This window comes from Cotesia typhae, unplaced genomic scaffold (assembly GCF_013202065.1).
Source record: "Cotesia typhae breed Kobodo isofemale line unplaced genomic scaffold, CoteBio_Ctyphae contig_28, whole genome shotgun sequence".
Taxonomy (NCBI): domain Eukaryota; kingdom Metazoa; phylum Arthropoda; class Insecta; order Hymenoptera; family Braconidae; genus Cotesia; species Cotesia typhae.
Genome location: NW_027423736.1, coordinates 909,537 through 935,505, shown reverse-complemented (window position 1 = coordinate 935,505; position 25,969 = coordinate 909,537). Strand labels below are relative to the sequence as shown.

At 34.4% G+C, this 25,969-nt stretch overlaps 2 protein-coding genes across 4 annotated transcripts; one reads left to right on the top strand and one right to left on the bottom strand.

Moving 5' to 3' along the window:
* Positions 1-5,273: 5,273 nt before the first annotated feature.
* LOC141525928 (uncharacterized) lies at positions 5,274-8,699 on the top strand. Its single transcript, XM_074240631.1, has 2 exons — positions 5,274-6,178; positions 6,281-8,699. Exon 2 carries the CDS (start codon positions 6,795-6,797, stop codon positions 8,553-8,555), a length of 1,761 nt encoding a protein of 586 aa, XP_074096732.1. The 5' UTR covers positions 5,274-6,178; positions 6,281-6,794; the 3' UTR covers positions 8,556-8,699.
* Positions 8,700-16,416: 7,717 nt separating this feature from the next.
* On the bottom strand, positions 16,417-18,258 carry LOC141525949 (uncharacterized). Of its 3 annotated transcripts, XR_012478928.1 has the most exons (4): positions 18,202-18,258; positions 17,183-18,116; positions 16,890-17,082; positions 16,417-16,531 (listed from the first exon to the last, which is right to left on the bottom strand). XR_012478928.1 is itself a non-coding variant. In XM_074240654.1 (3 exons), exons 1-3 carry the CDS (start codon positions 17,202-17,204, stop codon positions 16,528-16,530), a joined length of 219 nt encoding a protein of 72 aa, XP_074096755.1. In that variant the 5' UTR covers positions 17,205-17,392; the 3' UTR covers positions 16,417-16,527. The 3 variants fall into 3 exon arrangements, 2 of the variants coding, with proteins under 2 accessions (XP_074096755.1, XP_074096754.1); XM_074240654.1 differs by lacking the exon at positions 18,202-18,258 and having other exon boundaries at positions 17,183-17,392; XM_074240653.1 differs by lacking the exon at positions 18,202-18,258 and having other exon boundaries at positions 16,890-17,100; positions 17,183-17,267.
* Between the last annotated feature and the right edge of the window lie 7,711 nt (positions 18,259-25,969).

Sequence of the window (25,969 nt, the reverse complement as noted above, 5' to 3'; positions counted from 1 at the left end):
ATAATCAGTATACCTAGGTTTTATGATAATCAGTAAACTTATTGTAATCATCAAAATATCACGTTTTCTAAGTAACACAGTACCAAGTTTTTTGATTAGTAAAAAAAAAAATATTCTGAGTGAGTAGAAAAATACTTTCTTTTTCAGTGTATAAAATAATCGATATTTTTTAACATAAACTCTGAAGATTATTAAAATTATGTTATTTAGAATAGTGCGCACTCCCAAGTAGACTGACACTTTCTTCCGACTCAGTGGTTTAAAAAAGTAGAAATTAATTTGAAATTAAAAATTCGGATTATAAGGATCTGTGGGCTGAATGCAAACAGGAAGCGATTGAAAGATTAAGGATTTAGGATTTGAATATCATTAGAATAATGTATTTATAAATCTGTAATTTATTTATAATACTATTTAAGCTCAAAAGTCGATTAATTCTATATGTGTGTATCGAACAAAAGTTTTGCACACACGGAAAAAAATAAATAGTAAATGCAACATGATTCAGCCTTGGTAAATGAACATGATGAAATCATGTTGCAGTCACATGATTTGTCATGGTTCGACTACATGACAATCATATTGTGGTAGCATAAGAAAAATCATGCAGCAGCAACATGATTTGTCATGGTTCGACTACATGACAATCATATTGTGGTAGCATGAGAAAAATCATGCAGCAGCAACATGATTTGTCATGGTTCGACTACATGACAATCATATTGTGGTAGCATGAGAAAAATCATGCAGCAGCAACATGATTTGCATGTTTCGGCTACATGACAATTATGATGCGGTAACATGAGAAAAATGATGAGCAGCAACATGATTTTCATGTAGCCTTAATAGCACAAAATTAAGCTGCAACAACTAAATATTTATGATTCAGAAACATTATTTATTATAAAGTAACTAGGTTGGTTAGGATTAATATATATTGCAGATGAAAATAAGAGCAAATGATCGAATTATACAATTTGTAAACGATATCTTTGTTTATTCAAATTATATACAATTTTTATTGCCAATAGCTTTGGTTTTTGATAAAAGTAATTATATTATTATTAATTGTTATTATTTTTAAATTAAATGTCTTGTTGCAACATAAGTCAAGCCTTTCTTTTATCGATAGATAAGGTACAGTTGGAGGTAAAAGATTAAGGTTCCTTACACAATTAGCGTGACTATTTATTTTTACGTTCCACGCATGATAATGATGATCAAATGCTATCGGTGTTATACCATACATAATATTTTTCTCTTCTTGATATTTTTCATATTTTACTCGGAATTTTTCACGCCAGCCCCATCGAGGAATTATTTCTTTAAGTGCGTCTGGAGTTAAAAAAAAAAAACTTTCTTCATCAACAGCATGTCCTGTAAGAATTTTGAACATTTATTAAATAGAAAAATGAAAGTTACGTTCTGTAATGTAAATCCGAACAAAAACAGTTTCACTGTTAAAAATTGCGCCAAGTCCACGTTCATAAAACTTATCTCAATAACATCTGCACTTTGCAAAAAAAATAAGACTCGTTACAATAATTTTCATTCTATACAAAAAAAAGTTAAATACAAAAAAATACCAAGAAACCGTCATAATGTTGAAAAAATTGAAAAAAATTTGTTGAAAATTTAAAAATTAAGAAAAAATTTTTTTATCGTACTAAGTAAGTCAACCTATAAAATGCATAAATGTAATTAATGAAATATTATTTTATGATACGTTTAACAAAAGTTAGGTAAAATCAACATGGCATACGTATTTTATTTGAAATTTTTAAATTATCCGCACATCGTTTATGATTTCAATAAAACGCCCTCTCCTGTTCGGTTATGCAATTTGCTTACAAGTGAATACGCCTGCATACGTTGACTCTGTCGTGGAATCACTGCGAAAATTGAGTTGATTAAAAAATAAAACGTATGGCCGACTAAATTGAGAAAATGCGGTGTGATTGCCAATCAAAATGTGTTAATTACAATTAAACGAAGCATGATCAAGTTTCTTCATGAAAGCTTAATGACGGAACTGAAAAAATTGAATTAAAAAATTTTGTGTTATTTCAGATATCTTCACCAGACTACCATATTGACAGTTATTTTCACTAAAAATCTGAAAAAAATTTTCGAAACGGATTTTTTCACTGAAACTGATATTAATCCAGTAAGCAGTGTTTTTAATTCGTTGAGTATACTTCAATGATGTGAATCTATAAACATAACAATGTATGAGATCATATATTATATAATTATACATATTTACATTACATAAATTCAAGCGAAATCGTTTTTTCTCGGGTTGAAATTCGTCCGAAAAAATTTGGGGTACTCAATGACGCGCGCCAAGTACGATAAAAAAATTTTTTCTTAATTTTTAAATTTTCAACAAATTTTTTTCAATTTTTTCAACATTATGACGGTTTCTTGGTATTTTTTTGTATTTAACTTTTTTTTGTATAGAATGAAAATTATTGTAACGAGTCTTATTTTTTTTGCAAAGTGCAGATGTTATTGAGATAAGTTTTATGAACGTGGACTTGGCGCAATTTTTAACAGTGAAACTGTTTTTGTTCGGATTTCATATCTTTTTGTTAAGTGTAATTTTTTGCTCGCCTCTTAATACATTCTTAATTTTAAAATTGAACTTTTCCCGCGCAAAATTATAAATATGTAAATAAATTAATTAATGCAGGTAAAGCTATTATCATATAAAAGGTTATTTGTTCGTTAATTTTGAAAATCAAATCTTAACAAAAAAATTAAAATTCTGTTTCTCTCATAGTAGCTAGTAGCATTAAAAAACTTAACGTAACTGACCCGTGTAAACTCTTCGGTTTCAATCAATTAACTAGCTTATCAATGGGGATTTAAAATTTTTTATGTATATATAGTTAAAGTTTAACATTTTTTTGAATTAAAAAAGTTGTTAATCTAGATTTAATGCTCTATTACACATTAATTTAACAATAACAATCATTATTTTGATATTGATAAACAATGATAATGATACTTTTAACATCAATTTATCATTACCGATATAATAAATTTCATTTTTATAATGATTATTATTGTTATTGTTACAATGACATTATTGTTAATAAAGGGGACAATGCATCATACGCATAATTGTAATACCTATGGCCTAAAAATTACAATTATTTGAAATCCGCTCGATTGAATAACAATGCTACCTACAGGCAACGACTACAAAGTCGTAGAATGTGTACACTATCCAATGAGAATTGCCTAAATCTTGAACTGCTGGCCTGAAGAAAGAAAGTAAAACTCAAACAATCTTTAGCCTGTTGTGTATTTAGTCTAGTTAATAAATGAAATTCAATAGAAAGAATAGGTTTGAAAACAATCCACATATGAAGTTATTTGATAGTTTGTTCTAGAAATTTTGTATTTATAAAGTATTTTAACATTCTTAATTTCAAAATTAAATTTTTCCCACGCAAAATTGAAAATTCATAAATGAATAAATTAATGCAGGAAAATCTATTCTAATATGATAGGTTGTTTATTCATTAATTTTGATAATCAAATCCTAATAAAAAAATTGAAATTCTGTTTCTCTCATAGTAGCTAGTAGCATTAAAAGACTTAACGTGACTGATCCGCGTAAACTCCGCGGTTAAAAGCGATTAACTATCTTATTAATAGGGATTTTACATTTTTATTTATATACAGTAAAAATTTTTACATTTTTTTGAATTAAAAAAGTTGTTAATTTGGATTTAATACTCTAATACACATTAATTTAATAATAACAATAATTCATTCAGTAATAATAATGATAATGATATTTTTAACCTCAATTTGGTATTACCGATATAATTAATTTCATTCTCATAATTTTTATTATTAGTGTTATTGTTATTATGACATTGTTGTAAGTAAATGACACAATACACCATGCTCATAATTGTAAGACTTTTCACCTAAATCCACTTGATTGGATAACAATGCAACCTATCGGCAACGACCACAAAATCATAGAATGGTACACTATCCAATGGGAATAACCTCTGATTATGATTGTTCATGTACAAAAAACCTTTGTTCCAACTTCAAATTGTTTATTTCTTGTTTAATTAACATTATTAATAAGCTGAATATTTGTATTCTAAATATTTGCACTGCGCATGCGTCAACTTTACGTTTAGACTTTCAGCGCGGACTTTTGAAAATTATATTGACCAACACAGTGATTAGAGTAAGTGTATTTTTCTTGTAATTTCAATTATAGAGGTCACAGGACAAAAGGGCAACGTGTAGTTTTTAATAATTTTTATTTTAATAAAGTATTGAAATTTTTTGTTAATTGTTATAGATTTTTTTTTTTTTTTAATAGTTCGTAGTATTGATGAAAATAGAATTGATGAAAATAAAAAAAAAAAATGTACATGCATTGATTAACAATTCTCTCGATATTTTTAAAAAATTTAGAATGAAATGAATATTTATTAGTTACTTATTTATTTACTTAATGACATTGATATTGGCTGACGTCTAACAATTTTTTTTTAATTATTTGAATTAATTAAATAGTAATTCCTAAAAAATTACACCCGTAAATTTTTTAATTTTTTACACATGAGATGTGCTTGTCACTATAATTTTCAAAAGACCGCGCTAAAAGTCTATATACGTAAAGTTGACGCATGCGCAGTGCAAATATTTAGAATGCATACATACAGCTAATTAAAAATGTTCTTTAAACAACAAATAAAAATAACAAAATAAAAAAGTAGGAACAAATGTTAAATATACATGAACAATCAAAAATAGAGGCTTGATGACCCAAATTGCTACCAAAATATTAAAAAATGCGACAGGGGGGCTAACTTAAAGGTACATTATTAATAAATTCTTTTTAAAATAAATAAATGGAGAACGATCATATGTTGAGAGTGAATAATAAAGAACAAACGAAAAGCTGAAAACGTGATAGAAAAAAAAATCAAAAATTAAAAGATAGATAGATAGATAGATATTTATTTTTATGCCAAGGCTTATAATGGCCAAATGGCAAATACAAAATTACATATTTGATAACATACAGTACAAATAATGGTGAACATTATTAACTTATTTTTATGTAAGGATTAAAACATTGCGTAAATCTAGATTTTGATCCAACTGAGATGCTAATTTAACAGAAAAAATAAAAAATAAAAATAAAAATAACCTCATAGGTTACTCACATAAGAGATGAACTATGGACTACCATCATTATATCTTATAATGATTGTGATGGTAAAAGGCGAGTGCAAGCAAGACGGCGGAGCGCATTATTATTACTATTATTTATCATATTATTACTATTGTTCTTTTCACTATTATTACTATTATTCTGGTCATTGTTATCACTATTTTTATTATCATTATTGTTATTATTGTTATCATTATTATCACTAATACCGGAGTGTATTTTATGTTTCTTGTTTCTTTTGTATTTTTGTTAAAAAAAAAAAAATAAAAATCATCCGAAGATACGCGCAAGTTCTTGAGTTCGCCATCACGGCGAGAGGTGGCGAAGAATTCCGCCGCTCGTTCGCTTGCAGTAAAAACCGGCAAGCTCATATAAGCGAAACCGCGTGACGATAATTTTTGTTCTTTTAAAGAACAAAAATTTAATTTACCTGAAAGAAAGAATTAATTAAAATTCTCAAACAGATTCAAAAGATCTGAATAATTATGTAATTAATTACTTTCTTGTAATTTTGTATAGAAAATTATTTTTGTGAAGATTATTATTTAGCAAATGTTATTTTTTTCTAAGTCCCGAGTGATTTTTGTATGGAATTGATCTTTGTATGAAATTGATTGTAATCCGTTAAAATTAATAAGTGAAATCGATTTTAATCAAACTTAAATATGGCAAAATCTGAAGTTCGCCAACGAGCGATAGGTGGCGATAAATTTTCAAAACCTTTCACTCGTAGAGAAAGGTTTAGGAATTAATAAAATCGATTTTGATTGACGGAAAGTCAACCAAGTTTTCCCAGTGGTTCTTATTTTTTGGTAGAAGACCCTTCACCAAGGAATAACCAAGGAACTCTTACCTTGTCTCCGACCAGGAACCAGGTAAGTGCTGACTTATCCATTGGGGGAAATTTGGCCAGCGGAAAGGGTTGCTTTCCAAGCACCCAGAGGGAACTAGGGGTAAGTAGGGCCGGAAAGGGTTGCTTTCCAAGCACCCAGACTGGACTAGGGGTAAGTAGGGCCGGAAAGGGTTACTTTTCAAGTATCCAGATGGGAGTAGGGGCAGGTAGGGCCGTGACGTAAAACGCAACCGTCGGTAAAGAAGAATACTACTGTGTAAAGGTAGTAGGCAGAGTTTGGCCACCAGATGGCTCTAAAGAGAGCCGGAAAGTAAATGTTGTGTGCGGGTTATGTGCGATATTGTAAAGTTTGACATAACGCTTGTAAATTTTATAAACTTGAGTTTCAATTTTGTTGTTTGTTGTTTGTTAAATAAATAGAGTATTAAGTATAATTAGGCTCCAAATTTATTTATAAGTAAAATAAGTTATCCCTTAAAAGATCCTGGACTCCGGCGAGATTTTATTCGAGCTAGGGGATATAGATGTATAGGTAAAGCCTTGACTAAATTACTACGGCAATTAAATTTATTTGAAAAAAAAACCGGAAAAATACCCGTTACAAAATATGGCGCTCGAACAGGGACCGTGATTTTTGTTTTCGTGTAACGGGAATTTTGGAATACCAATCAACTGTGGAAAAGTTAGTTTTCTTTTGTTTCTTTTTATCTACTTACTACAATGGCGAGTAAAAAGCCAGGGACACACACGTGGCTTTGGTCGCTGAGAAAGGACGCGGTCATTAGCGAACTAGAGAAGTATCGGGTGACCATCGAGCCGAAGGCGACACTAGCGGAGCTGCGGTTCTTATTAAAAACTGAATTAAATAAGACACGAGCGGCGAATGCGGGTCGCGCTGGTCAATATGACCAACTTCTAATCGACCTCGATCAATCAGAAGCCGAGTTAGACAACCTCGAAACCCTTGGCGATGTAGTTGAGGAGGATGAATCTGACCACGATGACGTACAACTCTCAGACGAGGAACCGACTGATGACAATCAGGCAATCGGGACGTCGGAGACGAGCCAACGCGAAAGAAAATTGCGGGCCGAAATCGAAGCAGAAGAACGGGAGCGACTCGAGGCGGAAGAACGGGAGGAACGCGAACGCCGAATCCGAGAAGCTAGGGATCAGGCGGAAAGGGACCAAGAAGAGAGGTTAGCCCGCGAAACTGCCGAACGGGCCGAACAGGAGCTACGCGGACGTCTGCGACAGGAAATACGGGCGCGACTTTTGCAGGAAAGAGAGGAACAGCGAGCGTACAGACTCCAGCTCGACGCGAGAGAAGTCCAAATAAGGCACCAAGTAGAGCAACGAAGAAAGGAGGAGCGAGATGACCACACACACTCCCGTGGCAACAATCAAAGATCTTGGCTGAGCAAGGATATCGGGCAATCGAGCCCGAACGAGGACAATGGGCAGTCAAAACAAGGGAATGGTATCCAACGATCAGGACGAGAGGATGGGACACGGCGATCAGGACGAGCGACCGACCCTGTGAACTTACCCAGGGCAGTCGGCTCAAACCCAGGGACACCCAGGTTGGACCATCATCAAGCTAGGTCTATGGATAACTCCATCGAACTCCACAGGAGGGACATGGTGAGAAAATGGGGCGTCGTGTTCAAAGGGGAACGCGATATCCTAGATTTTCTGGAACGACTCGAAGAATTGGCTGAAAGTTACGGGTACGAGATGGACGACTTGCTTCCTTGCATACCGATATTACTCCGCGAAAAGGCTCTCCTCTGGTACCGTAACAACAAGAGAGCTTGGGTCTCATGGGAAGACTTCGTACAAGACCTGAAAGCGTTCTATCTACCCCCAGGTCTCGAACTTGAGTTGGAGGAACAGATCCGGAATCGGGTCCAGGGCCCAATAGAGAGTGCCGCTGAATATGCCACCCGGATCCAGACTCTCATGAGGAGGCATGGGCAAATGTCACCCTCAGCTCGCCTCACACGACTCTACCAGAATCTAAGACCTGAATACCGTCGATACATGAAGCGGACTGAGTTTTCCAGCGTCCCAGAGTTACTACGACTCGCAGGCGAACTCGAACAACTCTCCATGCAGGAAAAAGCATCTTCGCGCCGCGAAAATAAAACTACCTACGCAAAAACTCCGGCCTCCACGAAACCAAGCACATCCTTGGAACTTTTTGAATACAATTGGAGGGAAAATTGCTGGCGATGCCGTCAAAAAGGGCACCGGAAACCTGAATGCACAAACCGATGGGTCAAATTCTGCATGCGATGCGGGAAAATGGATACATTATCCCGAGATTGTCCATGCCCACGACAGGGAAACGAAGCGAGGACCGGTTCAAGCTCCCAGAATCGAGCCAGAGACCACCAGGGAGCTCCCAATCCTGCACCATACAGCCAACCGACCAACCAATCGACACCGCAACCGAGCAGTTCATACCAAAAGAAATAAAACCAGGGGAAAAGCGTCCATTCGCGAAAATAGGGGTTGGCCAGGTGACAATTAACGCATTAATGGACACCGGGGCCACAGCATCTGTAATATCACAAAAAGTATGGGACTTCATCCGCCAAAACAACTTGTATGAAAGATACAATTCGGTACCAGTGGGATCAACACTTGGCCAGCATGTAGTGTGCACTACGGGCACTGCGTGGGTTAAAATCCGTGAAGACAACCGGATTTTCGCCCTGCCGTTTCACATTATTCCCACGTACGGGAATGACATGCTGTTAGGAGTGGATAATCTCACTACATTAGGGTACCAACTTCTTAAATGCCGCCCATCTTTTACTTGCTACGAACTTAACACTAACTACGACGAAACAACTGCACAAAAGGAGATCGACGAACTTCTCCAACGTGACCAAGACATTCACGGACCGGTTAAATGCGCGGAACACCGGATTAAGATCAAACCCGGAACAGAACCGATCAAAACTCGTTACTTTCCGAAGAACCCAAAAATGCAAGAAATCATGAATGCCGAAGTCGACAAAATGTTAGAGGATGGGATCATAGAACCCTCTAACAGCCCCTGGAATTCTCCTGTCGTACTAGTTCGGAAAAAAGATAGAAAATACCGGTTCTGTGTTGATTTTCGAAAAGTAAACGACGTATCTGAAAAAGATGCGTTTCCGATTCCCCATGTAAACGCGTCGCTGAACAAACTGCGAAAAGCAAAAGTAATTAGTACAATTGACTTGAAAAGCGGTTACTGGCAAATACCACTGGAGGCGAACAGTAAAGCAATCACTGCGTTCACCATCCCTGGTCGTGGACTTTTCCAGTTTCGTGTCATGCCTTTTGGGTTACATTCTGCTCCAGCAACGTTCCAACGCGTAATGTATGAAGTAATCGGCGCTGACCTCGAACCATACGTGGTCGTTTATCTCGATGATATCATTATCATTAGCGAAACGCTGGAACAGCACATGAAAATACTGAGAGAGGTTATGAAACGCCTCCACGCCGCGAACCTGAAAATAAACCGAGAAAAAAGCCACTTCCTAAAAAGTAGCACCGTGTATTTGGGCCATGTCATCGATGGACAAGGCATCAAGACAGACCCAGAAAAAGTTAAGGCAATCAGCGAGATTGCACCACCGCGAAACCTGAAAGAATTGCGCCAGTTCCTCGGAATGATCTCCTGGTATAGGAGATTCATTCCAAACTGTGCTGACCGGACCAAACCACTCACTTCTCTGCTCCAGAAAAGAAAGAAATGGAAATGGGAAGTGACCGAGCAAACCGCGTTCGAAGAATTGAAAAAGTGCCTGAAAACCGCGCCGATATTAGCCGCTCCGGACTTCTCAAAAAACTTCTCCGTGCAAACTGACGCTAGTGACGTAGGAATAGGTGCCGTCTTGACACAGGAACAGGACGGTGACGAAAAAGTAATTGCCTACGCGAGCCGATCATTGAACAAAGCCGAGAAAAACTACACCGTGACCGAGAAAGAATGCCTCGCAGTGGTCTGGGCGATCCAAAAAATGAGACCATACCTCGAAGGGTATGCGTTCACGGTCATTACGGATCACCAATCACTGAAGTGTCTTAGAACTATGGAAAGTCCGAGTGGACGTGTAGCAAGATGGAGTCTATTCTTACAACAATACGACTTCGACGTGGTATACCGGAAAGGAAAGTGGAATAAAGTGGCAGACGCGCTATCACGCAGCCACCCGAGTAACGATGACGAAACGGATGATTCCAGGAGTCAACTCGTGATAGAATCGTTAGAGTTAGGCGACACATGGTACGAACGCATAAAAAAGGGTGTAGAAAATGATCCGCAGAGATACCCAGAATATTGCCTAAAAGACGGGCTATTATATCGACACGCGTATCACAGCTTGGACTATACCGACCGAGGAGACACATGGAAGCTATGTATCCCTGCGGCAGGCGTTGATAGAATCATGAGAGAGAACCATGACACTCCTTCAGCAGGGCATGGCGGCACCGCGAAAACCATTGCTAGAATATCCCGAAGTTACTACTGGCCGCGAATGAGAGCAGAAATAACCGGGTTTGTGCGACGATGCATCAAATGTCAAGCGTATAAACCCTCGCAACAACCCCCATCTGCGCCGATGGGTACAATTCCAGCCACTCGTCCATGGGCCGTCGTTTCAGCAGATATAATCGGACCAAAACCCCGATCGTCGAATGGAATGTCTTACCTCGTTGTTTTCCAAGACAAGTTCACCAAATGGATTGAAGTTCACCCACTCCGGCAACAAAAAGCGTCGGCGATCGCTCGGGTCTTTAAAGAACATGTAGTATTACGTTTTGGAAGGGTAGAAACAGTCATCACTGACAATGGAACCCCATTTATTAGTAAGGAATTTACGTCGCTACTGGAAAATTTCCACATTAAACACGTACGAACCCCCCCATATTCTCCACAATGTAACCCAGTCGAACGAACAAATCGTGTCATCGGGACAATGATCGCTCAATTCGTGGGTGCCAATCAGAGACATTGGGACAAACTCATACCCGAATTAATGTTTGCTTACAATACCGCGAAACATGACTCCACCGAGTTCTCTCCAGCATATTTGAACTACGGTCGCGAAATCCAACCACCTGTATCGGTAAAGCACAGCAAGAACCGGAAAACCGCGAACACTACGACGTACCACGCGCAGTACAGACTTTGAACGAAACAATCGAACTAGTGAACGTCAACCTAGCCAAAGCATATAGCCAGCAAGCCAAACACTACGATAAAAAGCGAGGTGCTTGGCAACCGGCCATTGGGGATCTTGTATGTAAGCGAGAACACTATTTATCGTCGGCGGTCGACAGTTTTGCAGCCAAATTAGCGGAAAAATTTAGCACAGGGTACACAATCACTAAAATCATAGGGCCCTCGGTTTATGAAGTCTCCAAGGAAGGAAAAACGTTTGTCGCGCACCTGAAAGACCTAAAACCTTACCACGAAAACTTCGATCCTGAGAACCTAACATCCAAAAACTTAGACACTGAGAACCTAGAACCGGACGAACCTCCTGAACCGCGCTACCTAACCCGGGCCCAAACCAAAAGAAACCCACGATGATGACCAAATAATCCTGTCTTAAAGCATATGCTGTAAGCCAAAGGAATATTCTGAGTGGTCTTTATTATTTAAGAGTAGGGTCTCGGGCAGGGGCACGGAAACGGAGAAAAGCCGGAAAAATTACCTGAAAATAAACCAGTTGAACCTAAAAATTTTAAAAAAAAAAAAAAAAAAAAAAAAAAAAAAGTCGTCAAAATGAACCGGGTTATATGAAAATTTTAATACAAAGAACTTGAATCTGGGCAGTAACCCGCCGCCACATGATTAAAGATTTTTCTTTTTCTCTTTCCTGAACTCTGCCTGCTATCTAGCTAAAAATATATATATACAAACGAAAGCAGGGCTACGACAAGGAAAACTCGATGCTATACGCGAAGTTTGCGAGACTGTATGTGTGTGTGATTTTGCCTGTTTCAGCGAATACAATGATGACACCCAGACGAACCATGGAAGAGGAGATATGGCTGATGGAGGAGATGCTGAGACGACCACCACAACTACTCCTCACACCGACGAAGACCACTACGACCTCTACCATCACACCCACCACGCCGAAAAAACCCAACATCCGGGTAATAGAAAATCGGCCAGTGAGGACCCGGATACACTGGCTCAGACGACCGTTCATTCGAACGAAGCCAGGTCTCTCACGACCGTTCAAACGGCCCCTGATTCACCCAGCCAGCGCCGAGATGATCGTGGGGATGAGGAAAGCCACCAGACCGGGCCCACCTGTCACCAGTGGTCCCCGTCGGACAACTAAGGCCCAGGGGAACCAACAGACTAACAACAGAGGGCCTAGCGACGCCGAAGCATCCCACACGCTGACCAATGAACCAGCCTTCCCCACCGAAGCAGCAGCAAGTTTCATCAAAAGAAAAAGAAGGATTGGAAGATGGAGAGGAGCCTCAATAATCTCCAACCCGGGCCCACTCACAAAGAGCGGTCCCCAGCCGGAAGTCCAACCCAAGAAAATCTCCACGGACAGTCCCCAACTGATGGATGTACCAGCCAACAACGACGCAGCGTGGTTAACGTACGACGACGCACCGTTACTCGAAGCGTATCCAACCGAGTTCCAACCACAAACCGGAGAACTCTTTACGGCACCGACCAAGGTCCTGACACCCCCTAGAGAAGGTCCTAGCCACCCTTACCCGGCTAGAGGAGGTGCAAGACGAACAGGTGACCAAGCGCCGGCAATTCACTGCATACGACCAGGACCTGAGACTCTATCGAGTCACACGTACGGCAAAGACCCCAACACCATGGGTCAAGCCGTTGGGGAAGACGGTCCACCAGTTGCTAGAGGAGAAGGAACGAGACGAAAAGTGGCAAACGTAGTTCACCACTTTTCTTTCCGAGGAAGGAGGGGTGTGATGGTAAAAGGCGAGTGCAAGCAAGACGGCGGAGCGCATTATTATTACTATTATTTATCATATTATTACTATTGTTCTTTTCACTATTATTACTATTATTCTGGTCATTGTTATCACTATTTTTATTATCATTATTGTTATTATTGTTATCATTATTATCACTAATACCGGAGTGTATTTTATGTTTCTTGTTTCTTTTGTATTTTTGTTAAAAAAAAAAAAAAAAAAAAATAAAAATCATCCGAAGATACGCGCAAGTTCTTGAGTTCGCCATCACGGCGAGAGGTGGCGAAGAATTCCGCCGCTCGTTCGCTTGCAGTAAAACCGGCAAGCTCATATAAGCGAAACCGCGTGATGATAATTTTATTCTTTTAAAGAACAAAAATTTAATTTACCTGAAAGAAAGAATTAATTAAAATTCTCAAACAGATTCAAAAGATCTGAATAATTATGTAATTAATTACTTTCTTGTAATTTTGTATAGAAAATTATTTTTGTGAAGATTATTATTTAGCAAATGTTATTTTTTTCTAAGTCCCGAGTGATTTTTGTATGGAATTGATCTTTGTATGAAATTGATTGTAATCCGTTAAAATTAATAAGTGAAATCGATTTTAATCAAACTTAAATATGGCAAAATCTGAAGTTCGCCAACGAGCGATAGGTGGCGATAAATTTTCAAAACCTTTCACTCGTAGAGAAAGGTTTAGGAATTAATAAAATCGATTTTGATTGACGGAAAGTCAACCAAGTTTTCCCAGTGGTTCTTATTTTTTGGTAGAAGACCCTTCACCAAGGAATAACCAAGGAACTCTTACCTTGTCTCCGACCAGGAACCAGGTAAGTGCTGACTTATCCATTGGGGGAAATTTGGCCAGCGGAAAGGGTTGCTTTCCAAGCACCCAGAGGGAACTAGGGGTAAGTAGGGCCGGAAAGGGTTGCTTTCCAAGCACCCAGACTGGACTAGGGGTAAGTAGGGCCGGAAAGGGTTACTTTTCAAGTATCCAGATGGGAGTAGGGGCAGGTAGGGCCGTGACGTAAAACGCAACCGTCGGTAAAGAAGAATACTACTGTGTAAAGGTAGTAGGCAGAGTTTGGCCACCAGATGGCTCTAAAGAGAGCCGGAAAGTAAATGTTGTGTGCGGGTTATGTGCGATATTGTAAAGTTTGACATAACGCTTGTAAATTTTATAAACTTGAGTTTCAATTTTGTTGTTTGTTGTTTGTTAAATAAATAGAGTATTAAGTATAATTAGGCTCCAAATTTATTTATAAGTAAAATAAGTTATCCCTTAAAAGATCCTGGACTCCGGCGAGATTTTATTCGAGCTAGGGGATATAGATGTATAGGTAAAGCCTTGACTAAATTACTACGGCAATTAAATTTATTTGAAAAAAAAACCGGAAAAATACCCGTTACATGATTTACTTAATATATTAGCGTACGATAACTTAAATATCTAATTTAAACAAGTAGTCAAATAGTTTATTCTTAAATACTTCAAGACTAGTTGCATTTATTATATCATTTGGTAATTCTTCCCAGAGACGGATTGCAGTAATAACAAACGAAGTCTCATAATAAATTGTACAATAATTTGGCATTTTAAAGTTAACGTTGTTTTTCTTTACTGCCAATCTTTCTGATCTTCTTACATTCGTATCTTCAATGAACAATTCACGCAGATAACTGGGTTTACTAACAAGTAATAACTTATAAAAATAACAGCCTAAAAATAGATACGACGACTTTTGATGCTAAGCCACCCTAGTTCACGCCTATAGGGTGTTATGCGTTCATCTCGTTTTAAATTATAAATGAATCGAATAGATGAATTTAAAGAACGTTGTAATTTTTGTCATTTTCAAAGTTTGAGCTTGTTAATACTATAGAACAATAATCGATAAGAGGTAAGATGGTAGCTGACACTAATAATTTCTTAATATCAATCGTGTAAATGTTCTTTTTTAGTTTAAGACTATATAATGCTGAATTTATTTTACTAATTGTTTTTGATATATGAAGATTCCAAGACAGTGTGTTTGTAATATGAAGTCCCAGACACTTGGCCGACTCTGTAAAGGGAATCTTTATACCATTAACAATAATAGGTGGTAAAAAGTTTTGTTGAATACTTTTTAATTTTCCACTCGAACCTAAGAGCATAGCTTTTGTCTTATTTACATTGATTTCTAGACCATTATCTTTAGCCCAATTAGCAACTGCTTGAGCATCAGTAGTTATTTGTCTGATTGCATCGTGTAACTGGAAGTAATGGAAGTGTAAATAAATATACTTATCGTCTGCAAAGAGTCCATGTCTTGAATATATGAGTTGTTTTGCAACTGAGTTCATGACTAACAGAAACAAAATGGGTCCTAAGACTGAGCCTTGAGGTACTCCAGAAGTAGTTTCTATGAATTCAGTTGGTAAACCATCATTATTCAAGACTGCTTGACTTCTATTTGTTAAGTACGAAAAAAACCAGCTTACAGTTTCAACAGAAAAACCAAGTTCTATTAGGGTACTCAATATTACTCTCGGGTTTACATAATCAAATGCTTTTGTTAGATCAAAGAGAACTAATAATGTCAGTTTGCCGGAGTCCATGCTACTACTAATGTCATTTATAAGTTTTAGTAAAGCTGAAAAGAAAAAAATTTGGGGTTCTAACTTCAGTGAGCTATCCCGTTGAATCTACAGTTTATGTAGAAATAATTCCAGTGCACTCTGGTGGTTGTAGATGCAAGCTGTGAATTAACTTTTTTCAGTGTAGTTGCGTATCTATAGTAAGATTACTACACATTTTTATTTTATCTAGTCTGTGGCGGTGACTTTTCTCCATGAAAAAAAAGTCAGGACCGAAATTTCTGGGCTTACTATAGTTTGTGCTGATAAAATTTAATAATTTTAAGTGAATTAAATGTTATAATTGATTATAATTAATTAATATCAGTAAAATAGAGTATGACTTACTTTTATGATATATCATTTTGGAAAAAGGAGTACCATATAATTAAATAAAATTTTGCAACCTCGAAATACCATTCTGCTTACAGTTAACACAGTCGGTAGTCTGGCGCTCCGTTTACAACGGAATTTTTGAACGGAACTTGGCGCCAGATTCTACCGAATCTGTGGATGACAACGTAGGTAGTGACATCTGAAAGCGACTAAAAATATCACACTGATTTTTAAGTGTAGTCTAAAAATATGAAACATTGGAAATTAGATTTTTAGTTAAGGGGTTAGAGGTACTCAGAGGCCTGAAAAAATGATGATTTTCAATAATTTTTTTTTGTAGTTAATTACTTTATTTGACAAAAATAAAAATATAGCTTTATTAGAACACGTTTCGATTTGACTTCACGAAAATTTCAAAAAAAAATTAATAATTCAAAAAGTTATCGCTGTTTTTGTAGAGCCCGTTCCTCCCGAAGTCCTTTGCGGTGATCATCATAAGTCCTTGGAGATTCATCTAAAATCAATCGGATAAGAAAAATTAGTTTTATTAATAGATAATCTTGTGCCTGATCGAAGCTTTTTTTTTTCGAAATTAACAAAATGGCGGCTTCAGGAAATTTTTTTCTAGATTTTCGGGCAAAAATCAACAGTTTATTGTTAAAAAAAAATCGAAATTTTTGAAAAAAAAAAAATCCTTTGATCAGGCACGAGTTTTTAATGTTTTTCAAAAGTACAATAAATTTTATTGAAATCTACCGAGCGGTTTTTAAGTTACAGTGATCACCAGTTCAGAAAACATAGTTTTGAGAAAAACGCATTTAAAGTTTTGCTATGGATTTATGTCAAATTATAAAAATTATTTAATAACTTACACTGAGTCATCTATTCCTGGACCATATAATAGCTCTTCAGCCGTCATAGCAGCTTCCAAAATATCGATTTGCTGGTGCCTACGTTGCAATCGACCTTCTCGGGTGTTATCATTAGCGCGCTTATCTGCTACTTTCATACGTGCAGCATCCATTCTTTCTGCATACCGATGAGAATTAGGCCCACAATTAAGTCCTAGTGTATTCATCAAGACTAATAATGAATTTATACCCTCATTAAATATACACATAGCAACGTATGCAGCTATTTGTACGATAGTATAACTAGTATTTACCGTTTTTGGGCATATTTTCCATACTAGTTGGTTAAAGCTTTCATTATTATTCTGATTGAATCCACCTATACATCTTGAAAGTAAATTTTCATTACTAAGATCTTCGTACATAGGCTTGATAGCTTTTAAAACATCAGAAGGTAAGGGAGAATAATCGTGAGAATAGGTATCAAGCTCTCCTCTTGCTTCAGCGCGCTGGTAAGAGCACCAAGATTCTTCGCCTTTTGGACACATATCATGATTCAGTTTTTCATCACTCGAGCCGTAGTGATAAAAGGTTGCCATTATAGCAGATTTCATATTTTCAATAGAATCACAATGCCGGCGTATTGCTAAACCATAGTACACAGTTAGTTTGTCTATTACTTTTCCTGTGAGCTTACCTCGATCACCAAGACCTTTTTGGTTACGCTTCAGCGTACGTAATCGACTCCCCATCCGCTTTTGGACATGCCCTATACATTCCTTTTTATTTACAGTTGTATTTTTGTAAGGATCTGATTTTATAATTCCTAAATAGGTCTTGGAGTCACCATCACCAATATAGTTGGCATACTTAACTCCATATTTAGTTTCAGAATACGAAAACATTTCGACCATCGCATCCACCTCCATTTTCCCCGAAGACCCTTTATGATTAGCAGAACACACATCTTTATGCGATTGATACCATTCCTAGAACTCAACAGTATTTGGTTTTTTTTTCCAATACTCACATAGCTTACAATATGCACTTTTAATGTTTATGTCAAGAATCTTTCCAGTAAAATAGCCAATTATAGAAGAAACTCCAAATGACGATGTATATCCCCGTTGTTGCCAGGTTCCATCTCCCGATACAGTTAGATGATTTATATCTTCATTTTCAGTTGTTGGCATTGCTTGCTTTTCTTCATTCACAGCTTTCGTCATGAAGGTTTCTGCGACGGTTTTACTACAATTCAAAATCTGTTTCAGTAAAATTGTATGCGTAGATTTATCTAAAAAAGACGGCATGTCCATCAGGCCGCAAAACTTACACAATCCTTCGTATCCTATTCCTAGTATTCTCATTACAAAAATGAAACGTCTGTTTATTTCATAAGAATGCCCAACGAAAGAACAGGAAAGAATATATTCATTTCCACAGTTATTACATGCAACTACAATTTTGAATCCCAGCCCACGTGTACTTGCTCTTTGAAACACTACATTTCCATCACATTTTTTACATTTAATAAGAGCAGAAATTGCAGTGAATACCTGAATAAAATTTATTATTCGAAATTCAGTACTGCTGTCTTCAGGTACATCATCTTCAGTATTTTGTTTTAATTTTTTAGAAGATGTACTCTGAATACTTTCATCACGTTCGGCTGTTTTCGGATTAAAAACATTCTTTCTTTTGACTGAACGCGACTTATTAATTGTTTCAGAACTCCGGAGTTCTCTTGAAACCTTTCTAGAATCACGTCCCATGGTTAATAATTTAATTCACTTGAGAAATAATTTATCACAAAACTATCGACTGATCAGTGCAACGACTACAGGTATACTGGCAACCAAAAATTATTTTTCAATTCTTGTACTACCTACAAATTGTGAATATATGTAGAAGGATTTATATATATATATATATATATATATATATATATATATATATATATATATATATATATATATATATATATATATAATATATATAATATATAATATATATATAATATATAATATATATATAATATATAGTATGTATAATATATATAATATATATAATTATACATACATTAAAATGGGGAGATATTCATGACAATGAAACCCGAAAGGTCGGTTGCTTGCAAGTGTTTCTAGCTACCTGCTCTCGAATGCCACGTAGCACCCGAGTGTCCTTTGGTCATTGTTAAATAACTCGAAAAGAATTTGTCGGATTCACTTCAAATTTTCACACAATATTTTAAGAAAATGCAAAAAAAATCGATTTTTTGAAAATTCTGACTACCCCTAACCTCTTAAAAAGTGTTTCTATGCAGAGATTTTTGAATAAAAAAATTTAATTTAAACAGTTATATTCAACGTTGTCTGAATCGAAATAATTCTGATTTATAAAAATAAATCATTTTTTCATAAAAAAATTTCTCCCAAGCACTTTTGCTATTGAAAAATGAAAAGATGAATTTAATTTTTTAATTTTTATATTTTTGTAATAAAAAGATAATTTTTTATTTTTCATTTTTTATTTCTGTGATAAGAAGAATACTTATCATTCAAAATAAAATATAAACTTATTTCACGAAAAAATATAAGTATGAAATGAAGAATAGTTTATATTGATGAACTAAATTATCAATTAGAAGCTTTCCATTTCAGATAAATTTTAAAAGAAAATTAAGTAACTTTGAATTTAATAATTCAATGATTAATGATTCAATAACAATCATGATAAGAATAGAGATAAATATTTTTATTCCTATTATTTTTGTCATTAATTTAGTATTACCATTATTATTATTTTCAGTATTATCGTTACTATTATTATTATTATTAAACGGCTCCGTATACATGCGAAGTTTTTCGAGTAAAATTTGAATTTCCCGGGAATTTATATTGCTCCGTACACATCCGGAGCCGTATCGTTCATTTGCCGTACCTTTAGGCACATTCAATTTGAATTTATTAATACTTTCTCGCTAAAAGTTTAAACTAAATCAAAGCAATTAAATAAGAAGGTCATTGTAAGCGAATCACCGTAGTTCATTAGAACATATGTGTGTGAGTCCCTTCAAGATTGGAGTTTACTTGAAGCTACAGTATATGTAGAAAGAATGCCAGTGCACCCTGGCGAGTGTAGATCCAAGCGGTGAAATATCTTTTTTTAACTGTAGTTTCCCATCTATCGAAGGATTACTATGCATTCTCGAATTATTTAGTCTGTGGCAGATCACTTTGCCCATTGAAAAAAAGTCAGGATCGAAATTTTTGCGTTGCTATAGTTTGTGCTGATTAAATTTAATAATATTAAGCAGATTAATTGTTATAATTGCATATAATCAATTAATATCAGGAAAATAAGGTATGAACTACCGTTATAATAATAATTTAAGGAAAAAAAGGACCGTAGAATTAAAAATAAATTTGCAACCTCTAAAAAACGTGATGCTTACAGTAAACACAGTCGGTAGTCTGGCGCTCCGTTTACAACGGAATTTTTGAACGGAACTTGGCGCCAGATTCTACCGAATCTGTGGATAAACGTAAAGTTGACGCATGCGCACTGCAAATATTTAGAATAAAAATATTCAGCTAATTAAAAATGTTGATTAAACAACAAATAAACAATGTGAAGTAGAAACGATTGTTATATATACATAAACAATCGAGAAGAGAGGTTTAATGAGCCGTATTGCTAAAAAAATATTAAAAAATCCAATAGGGAGGCTAACTTAAAGATATATTAATAAAAAATTTTTTTTTAAATAAATAAATAGAGAACTAACAAATCAAACAAATGTTGATAGTAAGCGATGAAGAACAAACGATGAACTAACGATGTGATAAAAAAAAAGTTCAAAATTAAAAAAAAAACTTCTGGGGTGCTAACTTAAATCTCGCATTGGCTGTATTGTTTACCGCAAACTGTCTACAGTTTATGTGGATATAATTCCAGCGCACCCTGGCAGTCGTAAATGTAAGCTAAGAATTACTTTTTTTAACTGTAGTTTCGTATCTTTAAAAAGATTACTACGCATTTTCATTTTATCTAGTCTAGGGTGGATATATTTCTCCAGCAAAAAAAAGTCAGAATTGAAAAATCTGAGCGAGCTATAGTATGTGCTGATAAAATTTAATAATTTTAAGTGAATAAATTGTTGCATGTATAAATAATTGATTAAAACGGTAAAATAAGTGATTAATTAATCTTGATGATAACAAATTAAGTTAAAAAAGTACCTCAGAATTAAAATAAAATTTTGTAACCCCGAAAAGCCGTTCTGCTTACAGTAATAACATTCGGTAGTCTGGCGCTCCGTTTTGAACGGAACTTGGCGCCAAATTCTACCGAATTTGTTGATTCGGTAGTCTGGCGCTCCGTTTTGAACGGAACTTGGCGCCAAATTCTACCGAATTTGTTGATGTTTTCACGAAGTTAAAGTAGATCACTGTCTTCTTGCGCATGCGCAGTTGAAAACTTTGCGAAGTTAAAGTAGATTGCTGACTTCTTGCGCATGCGCAGTTGAAATGCTGAGTGACCGGTTCAAATTTGAATAGATTTTCCCGCGGAGCTTTTTTTGAAAATAGAAAAAAATTTTATTTTTTTCTATTTAAAAAAATTTTCACTACGTACTAATGTTATTGACTAAAAAAAAATTGTAGAATAAATAACATAATTCATTTAAGCAAAAGTATCGTTTACAAATGATTTAATTTGATATTTTACTCTTATTTTCATCTGCAATACTATAAATCCGAAAAAATCTAGTTGCTTGATAATAAACAATTTTTCTGAACTATAAATATTTAGTTATTGCAACTTAATTTTATGCTATTAAGGCTACATGAAAATCATGTTACTGCCACATGATTTTACTCATGCTACCGCAACATGATTGTCATGTAGCCGAAACATGACAAATCATATGGCTGCAACATGATTTAATCATGTTTATTCACCAAGACTGTATGATGTTGCATTTACTATTTATTTTTTTCCGTGCAATTTCAAATTAAACATACTAATTTTTTTCGTTTAATTCAAAATACGAATATCTTTAATTCTCACTGATTACATTGGATGTAAGTTACTCACATTCACAAATGCACTAAATATTTCAAATGAAACAATTAAAATAATTAAATAGTTTTATCGCGGCCATAGATAAAAATTTGGGAAAAACCCGATTCTACTGATTTGAATTTTAGTTTTCTAAAAACTACCTCACTAAAATTACAGTTCTCAATCATATAATCGAGTTAGATAATTTAATCATAAATACATTGTCTCTTTTTAGTTATAAGTCAATAACTTTTAAGAGAAAAACATCGCTTATTTATTCTTCGAAAAAAGAGTTTAAGCTTCGTAATAAACATATAAATATAGTACAAAAGCAGTAGATTGGTCGTAACGCGACTCGAGGTGATGTTCATAATTAATCTCCAATAACGCTTTAGTGAATGTGAACACACAGCTGTTCAGTATTAAGGTACCCACTTTGTAATTCTGTAGCAATTGCATACTTACTTTCAAGATTGAAAAGTTTCCTGTGACAACTGAACGGCTGCTTCATTTTTTATATTAATGTTGCAGACTAAACGAAATTTCTACGCTCTTTATCGCTTGTCCCTTTCTATTAATCTCAAACTTTCTATATCGATATTTTTTGATGTTCTCTAATTAATTAATAATTCCTCTTTCATATTCTTTAAAATCATACCCTTTATCAACCGTGTCAAACTTAGTTACATGATGATAAAAATTCAAAACCACTAATCTATAGAACACGTGCGGCTATTCTTGAGAACCATGTCTATGTAAACGTTTATTGATTTTTTAACTTCTTGCGTTGAAAATCTATGATTTTCGAAAAATTGAACATTTATTGGTCTCACCCCTTTTTCAAAAATCGAGTTCACTAGATCGCATTTTAAGGTCCTAAGAAGTTATTCTGACTATTTTTATGAGGATGTTACTATCTCTGTATGCATGTATGGATGTCTTTAGATATATACAGGGTGTCTCTGAAGTGGCGGGAGTAATTGTTGGGGTCGATAGAGAAAAAAATACTGAATCGAAAGTTCCTGAGCCAAAAATTTTTTTGGGCCATAGAATTTGAGTTATGAATTAAAAACGATAGCCAATCAGAAGCGCGCTATTCGAGAAATGAAAATGAGCGGGGAAGTAGAGGAGACGCGAGAGTGAGATGCTGCAATAGCAGCTTACTCGCTCACACAAAGCCGAGCATGAGAGGGGATTGTGACGCTATGAGCCGAGTACGTAAGTGTGAATGAGTGGATGTATGAGGTCGCAAGCGGACGGCTTAATGTATGAGTGTGTGTCCGTGTATCGCAGCATTATTGGAGGCGTTGTAACGCTGAATTAAAGCTAACCGGGTACTCTAAGACAGAGGAAAAATTTTAATTTTTATTTTTATTCGAAAAAATTTAATAAAAAAATAAAAAGGCCCAAGATTTAACCAGACCCACAGAAACGGAGAGTAAATTTTTAATTCTCATTTATTTTGCTGGGGATTATTTTCAAATACAAAAAAAAAAAAAAGGCTAAGATTCAACTGGAATCCAAAAAGAGATGGATGAAAAAAATTTTATTTTTTATTTTTAATCAGCAAAATTATTTTTCTTTAAAAAAGAGCCCAATCTCGACTGGAGCAAGAAAAAATGATTGAAAAATTTTATTATTAATTTTCAATCAACAAAATTATTATAAAAAAATAAATGGGCCCAAGTCTCAACCGGACCCAAACAAACGGATAAAAATTTTTATTACTTACTTAATTTGCTGGAAATTATCTTTAAAAACGAAAAAATGCCCAAGACTCGATCGGATCCAAAAAAATAACAGTACAAAAATTTTTTCCTTATTTTCAATCAGCAAAATTGTTTCTTTTAAAAAAGGCCCAATCTCGACTGGAGCAAAAAAATGATTAAAAAATTTTATTATTAATTTTCAATCAACAAAATTATTTAAAAAAAAAATAGTCCGCAGACTCAACCGGACCCAAACAAACAGATAGATAGTTTTAATTACTTATTTATTTTGATGGGAATTATTTTAAAAAACGAAGAAAATCGCCCAAGACTCGACCGGACCCGAAAAAAGATAAATCGAAAAATTTTATTTCTAAATATTAATTAACTAAATTATTAAGAAAAAAAAAAATAGACCCAAGACGCAGCAGGACCCAAATAAACGGATAGAAATTTTTTATTACTTGATCACCAAGATTAATTTTCCTTGAAAAGAAAGGCCCAATCTCAAACAGACTTCGAATAACTGATTGAAAAATTTTATTATCAATTATTAATTAACAACATTATTCTTAAAAAAAAATTAATAGGCCCCAGACTCAATCGGACCCAAACAAACGGATCGAAAACTTTTATTTCCCATTCATTTTGCTAGGAATTATTTTTAAAAACGAAAAAATGCCCAAGACTCGACCAGAGCCAAGAATAGAAGAATGCAAAAAAATTTATTTTCTCTTTTCAATAACAAACAAAAATTTATTGAACAAAAATCAGCCTAATCTTGACAAGACGATAAAAAACTGATTGAAAAAATTTATTATCAATTATTAATTGACAAAATTATTTCAAAAAGAAAATAGGCCCCAGACTCAACCGGACCAAAACGAACAGATAGAAAATTTTTATTACTTATTTCTTATGCTCGGAATAATTTTTGAAAACAGAAGGAATTGCCCAAGACTCAACCGGACCCAACCAAACGGATGGAAAACTTTCATTTCTCATTTATTTTGCTGGGAATTATTCTGTAAAATAATTTTTCAATTAATCGTCAGGTAAAATGTCAAAAATAAATTAAAACAAACATTGAACTCAAGTCCCAATAATTTTGATATTTTAATTAAAATTATTTTTTAATTAATTGACAGGTAAAATGTCAAATAAGGAATTGAAAAAAAAATCGCTCTCGAGTCCTGATAATTTTGATATTTTTATTAAAATTATTTATCAGTTAATTAACAGGTAAAATGTCAACTAATAAATTAAAAAAAAAAATTGAACTCAAGTCCGAATAATTTTGATATTTTAATTGAAATTATTTATCAGTTAATTGACAGGTAAAATGTAAAAAAATATACTAAAAAAAAAATCGCTCTCGAGTCCTGATAATTTTGATATTATTATTAAAATTATTAATCACTTAATCAACAAGCGAAATGTCAAATGATAAATTAAAAAAAAAAATTGAACTCAAGTCCGAATAATTTTGATATTTTTAATAGAATTATCTATCAGTGAATTAACAGGTAGAATGTCAAATTATAAATTAAGAAAAAATTGAACTCAAGTCCGAATAATTTTGATATTTTTATTAGAATTATCTATCAGTGAATTAACAGGTAGAGTGTCAAATTATAAATTAAGAAAAAATTGAACTCAAGTCCGAATAATTTTGATATTTTTATTAGAATTATTTTTTAATTAATTGACAGGTAAATAAATAATAAATTAAAAAAAAAATTGAACTCAGGTCCTGATAATTTTGATATTTTAATTAAAGTTGTTTATCAATCAATTGACTGTTAAAATCCTGAATAATAAATTAAAAATAAATCGCACTCATGTTCTCATAATTTTGATCTTATAATTGAAATAAATTTCTAATGAATTGACGGGTAAAATCCCAAGTATCAAATTAAGTAGTAATCGCACCCAAGCCCTGATAATTTTGATATTTTAATTTAAATTATTTATCACTTAATTGATAGGTAAAATGTCAAATGATAAATTAACAAAACATTGAATTCAAGTCCTTATAATTTTGATATTTCAATTTAAATATTCTTTTTATTCACTGACAGGTAAAATGTCGAAGAAAATATGAAAAAGAAATGGCATTCACGTTTTAGTAATTTTGATATTTTAGTTTCCCTTTTTCTTAGCAAAGAAATCATTTCAAAAAAATCTACAGGTGTTTCGGCAGTTCAAGGATAACTTTACTTTAATGTTATTAGTTTGCATTCACATCATTACACTTTACTCCTTTTATTAAGCAATTAAGATTCCAGTTGAATCTTAGCCTTTTTTTTTTTATTTGAAAATAATCCC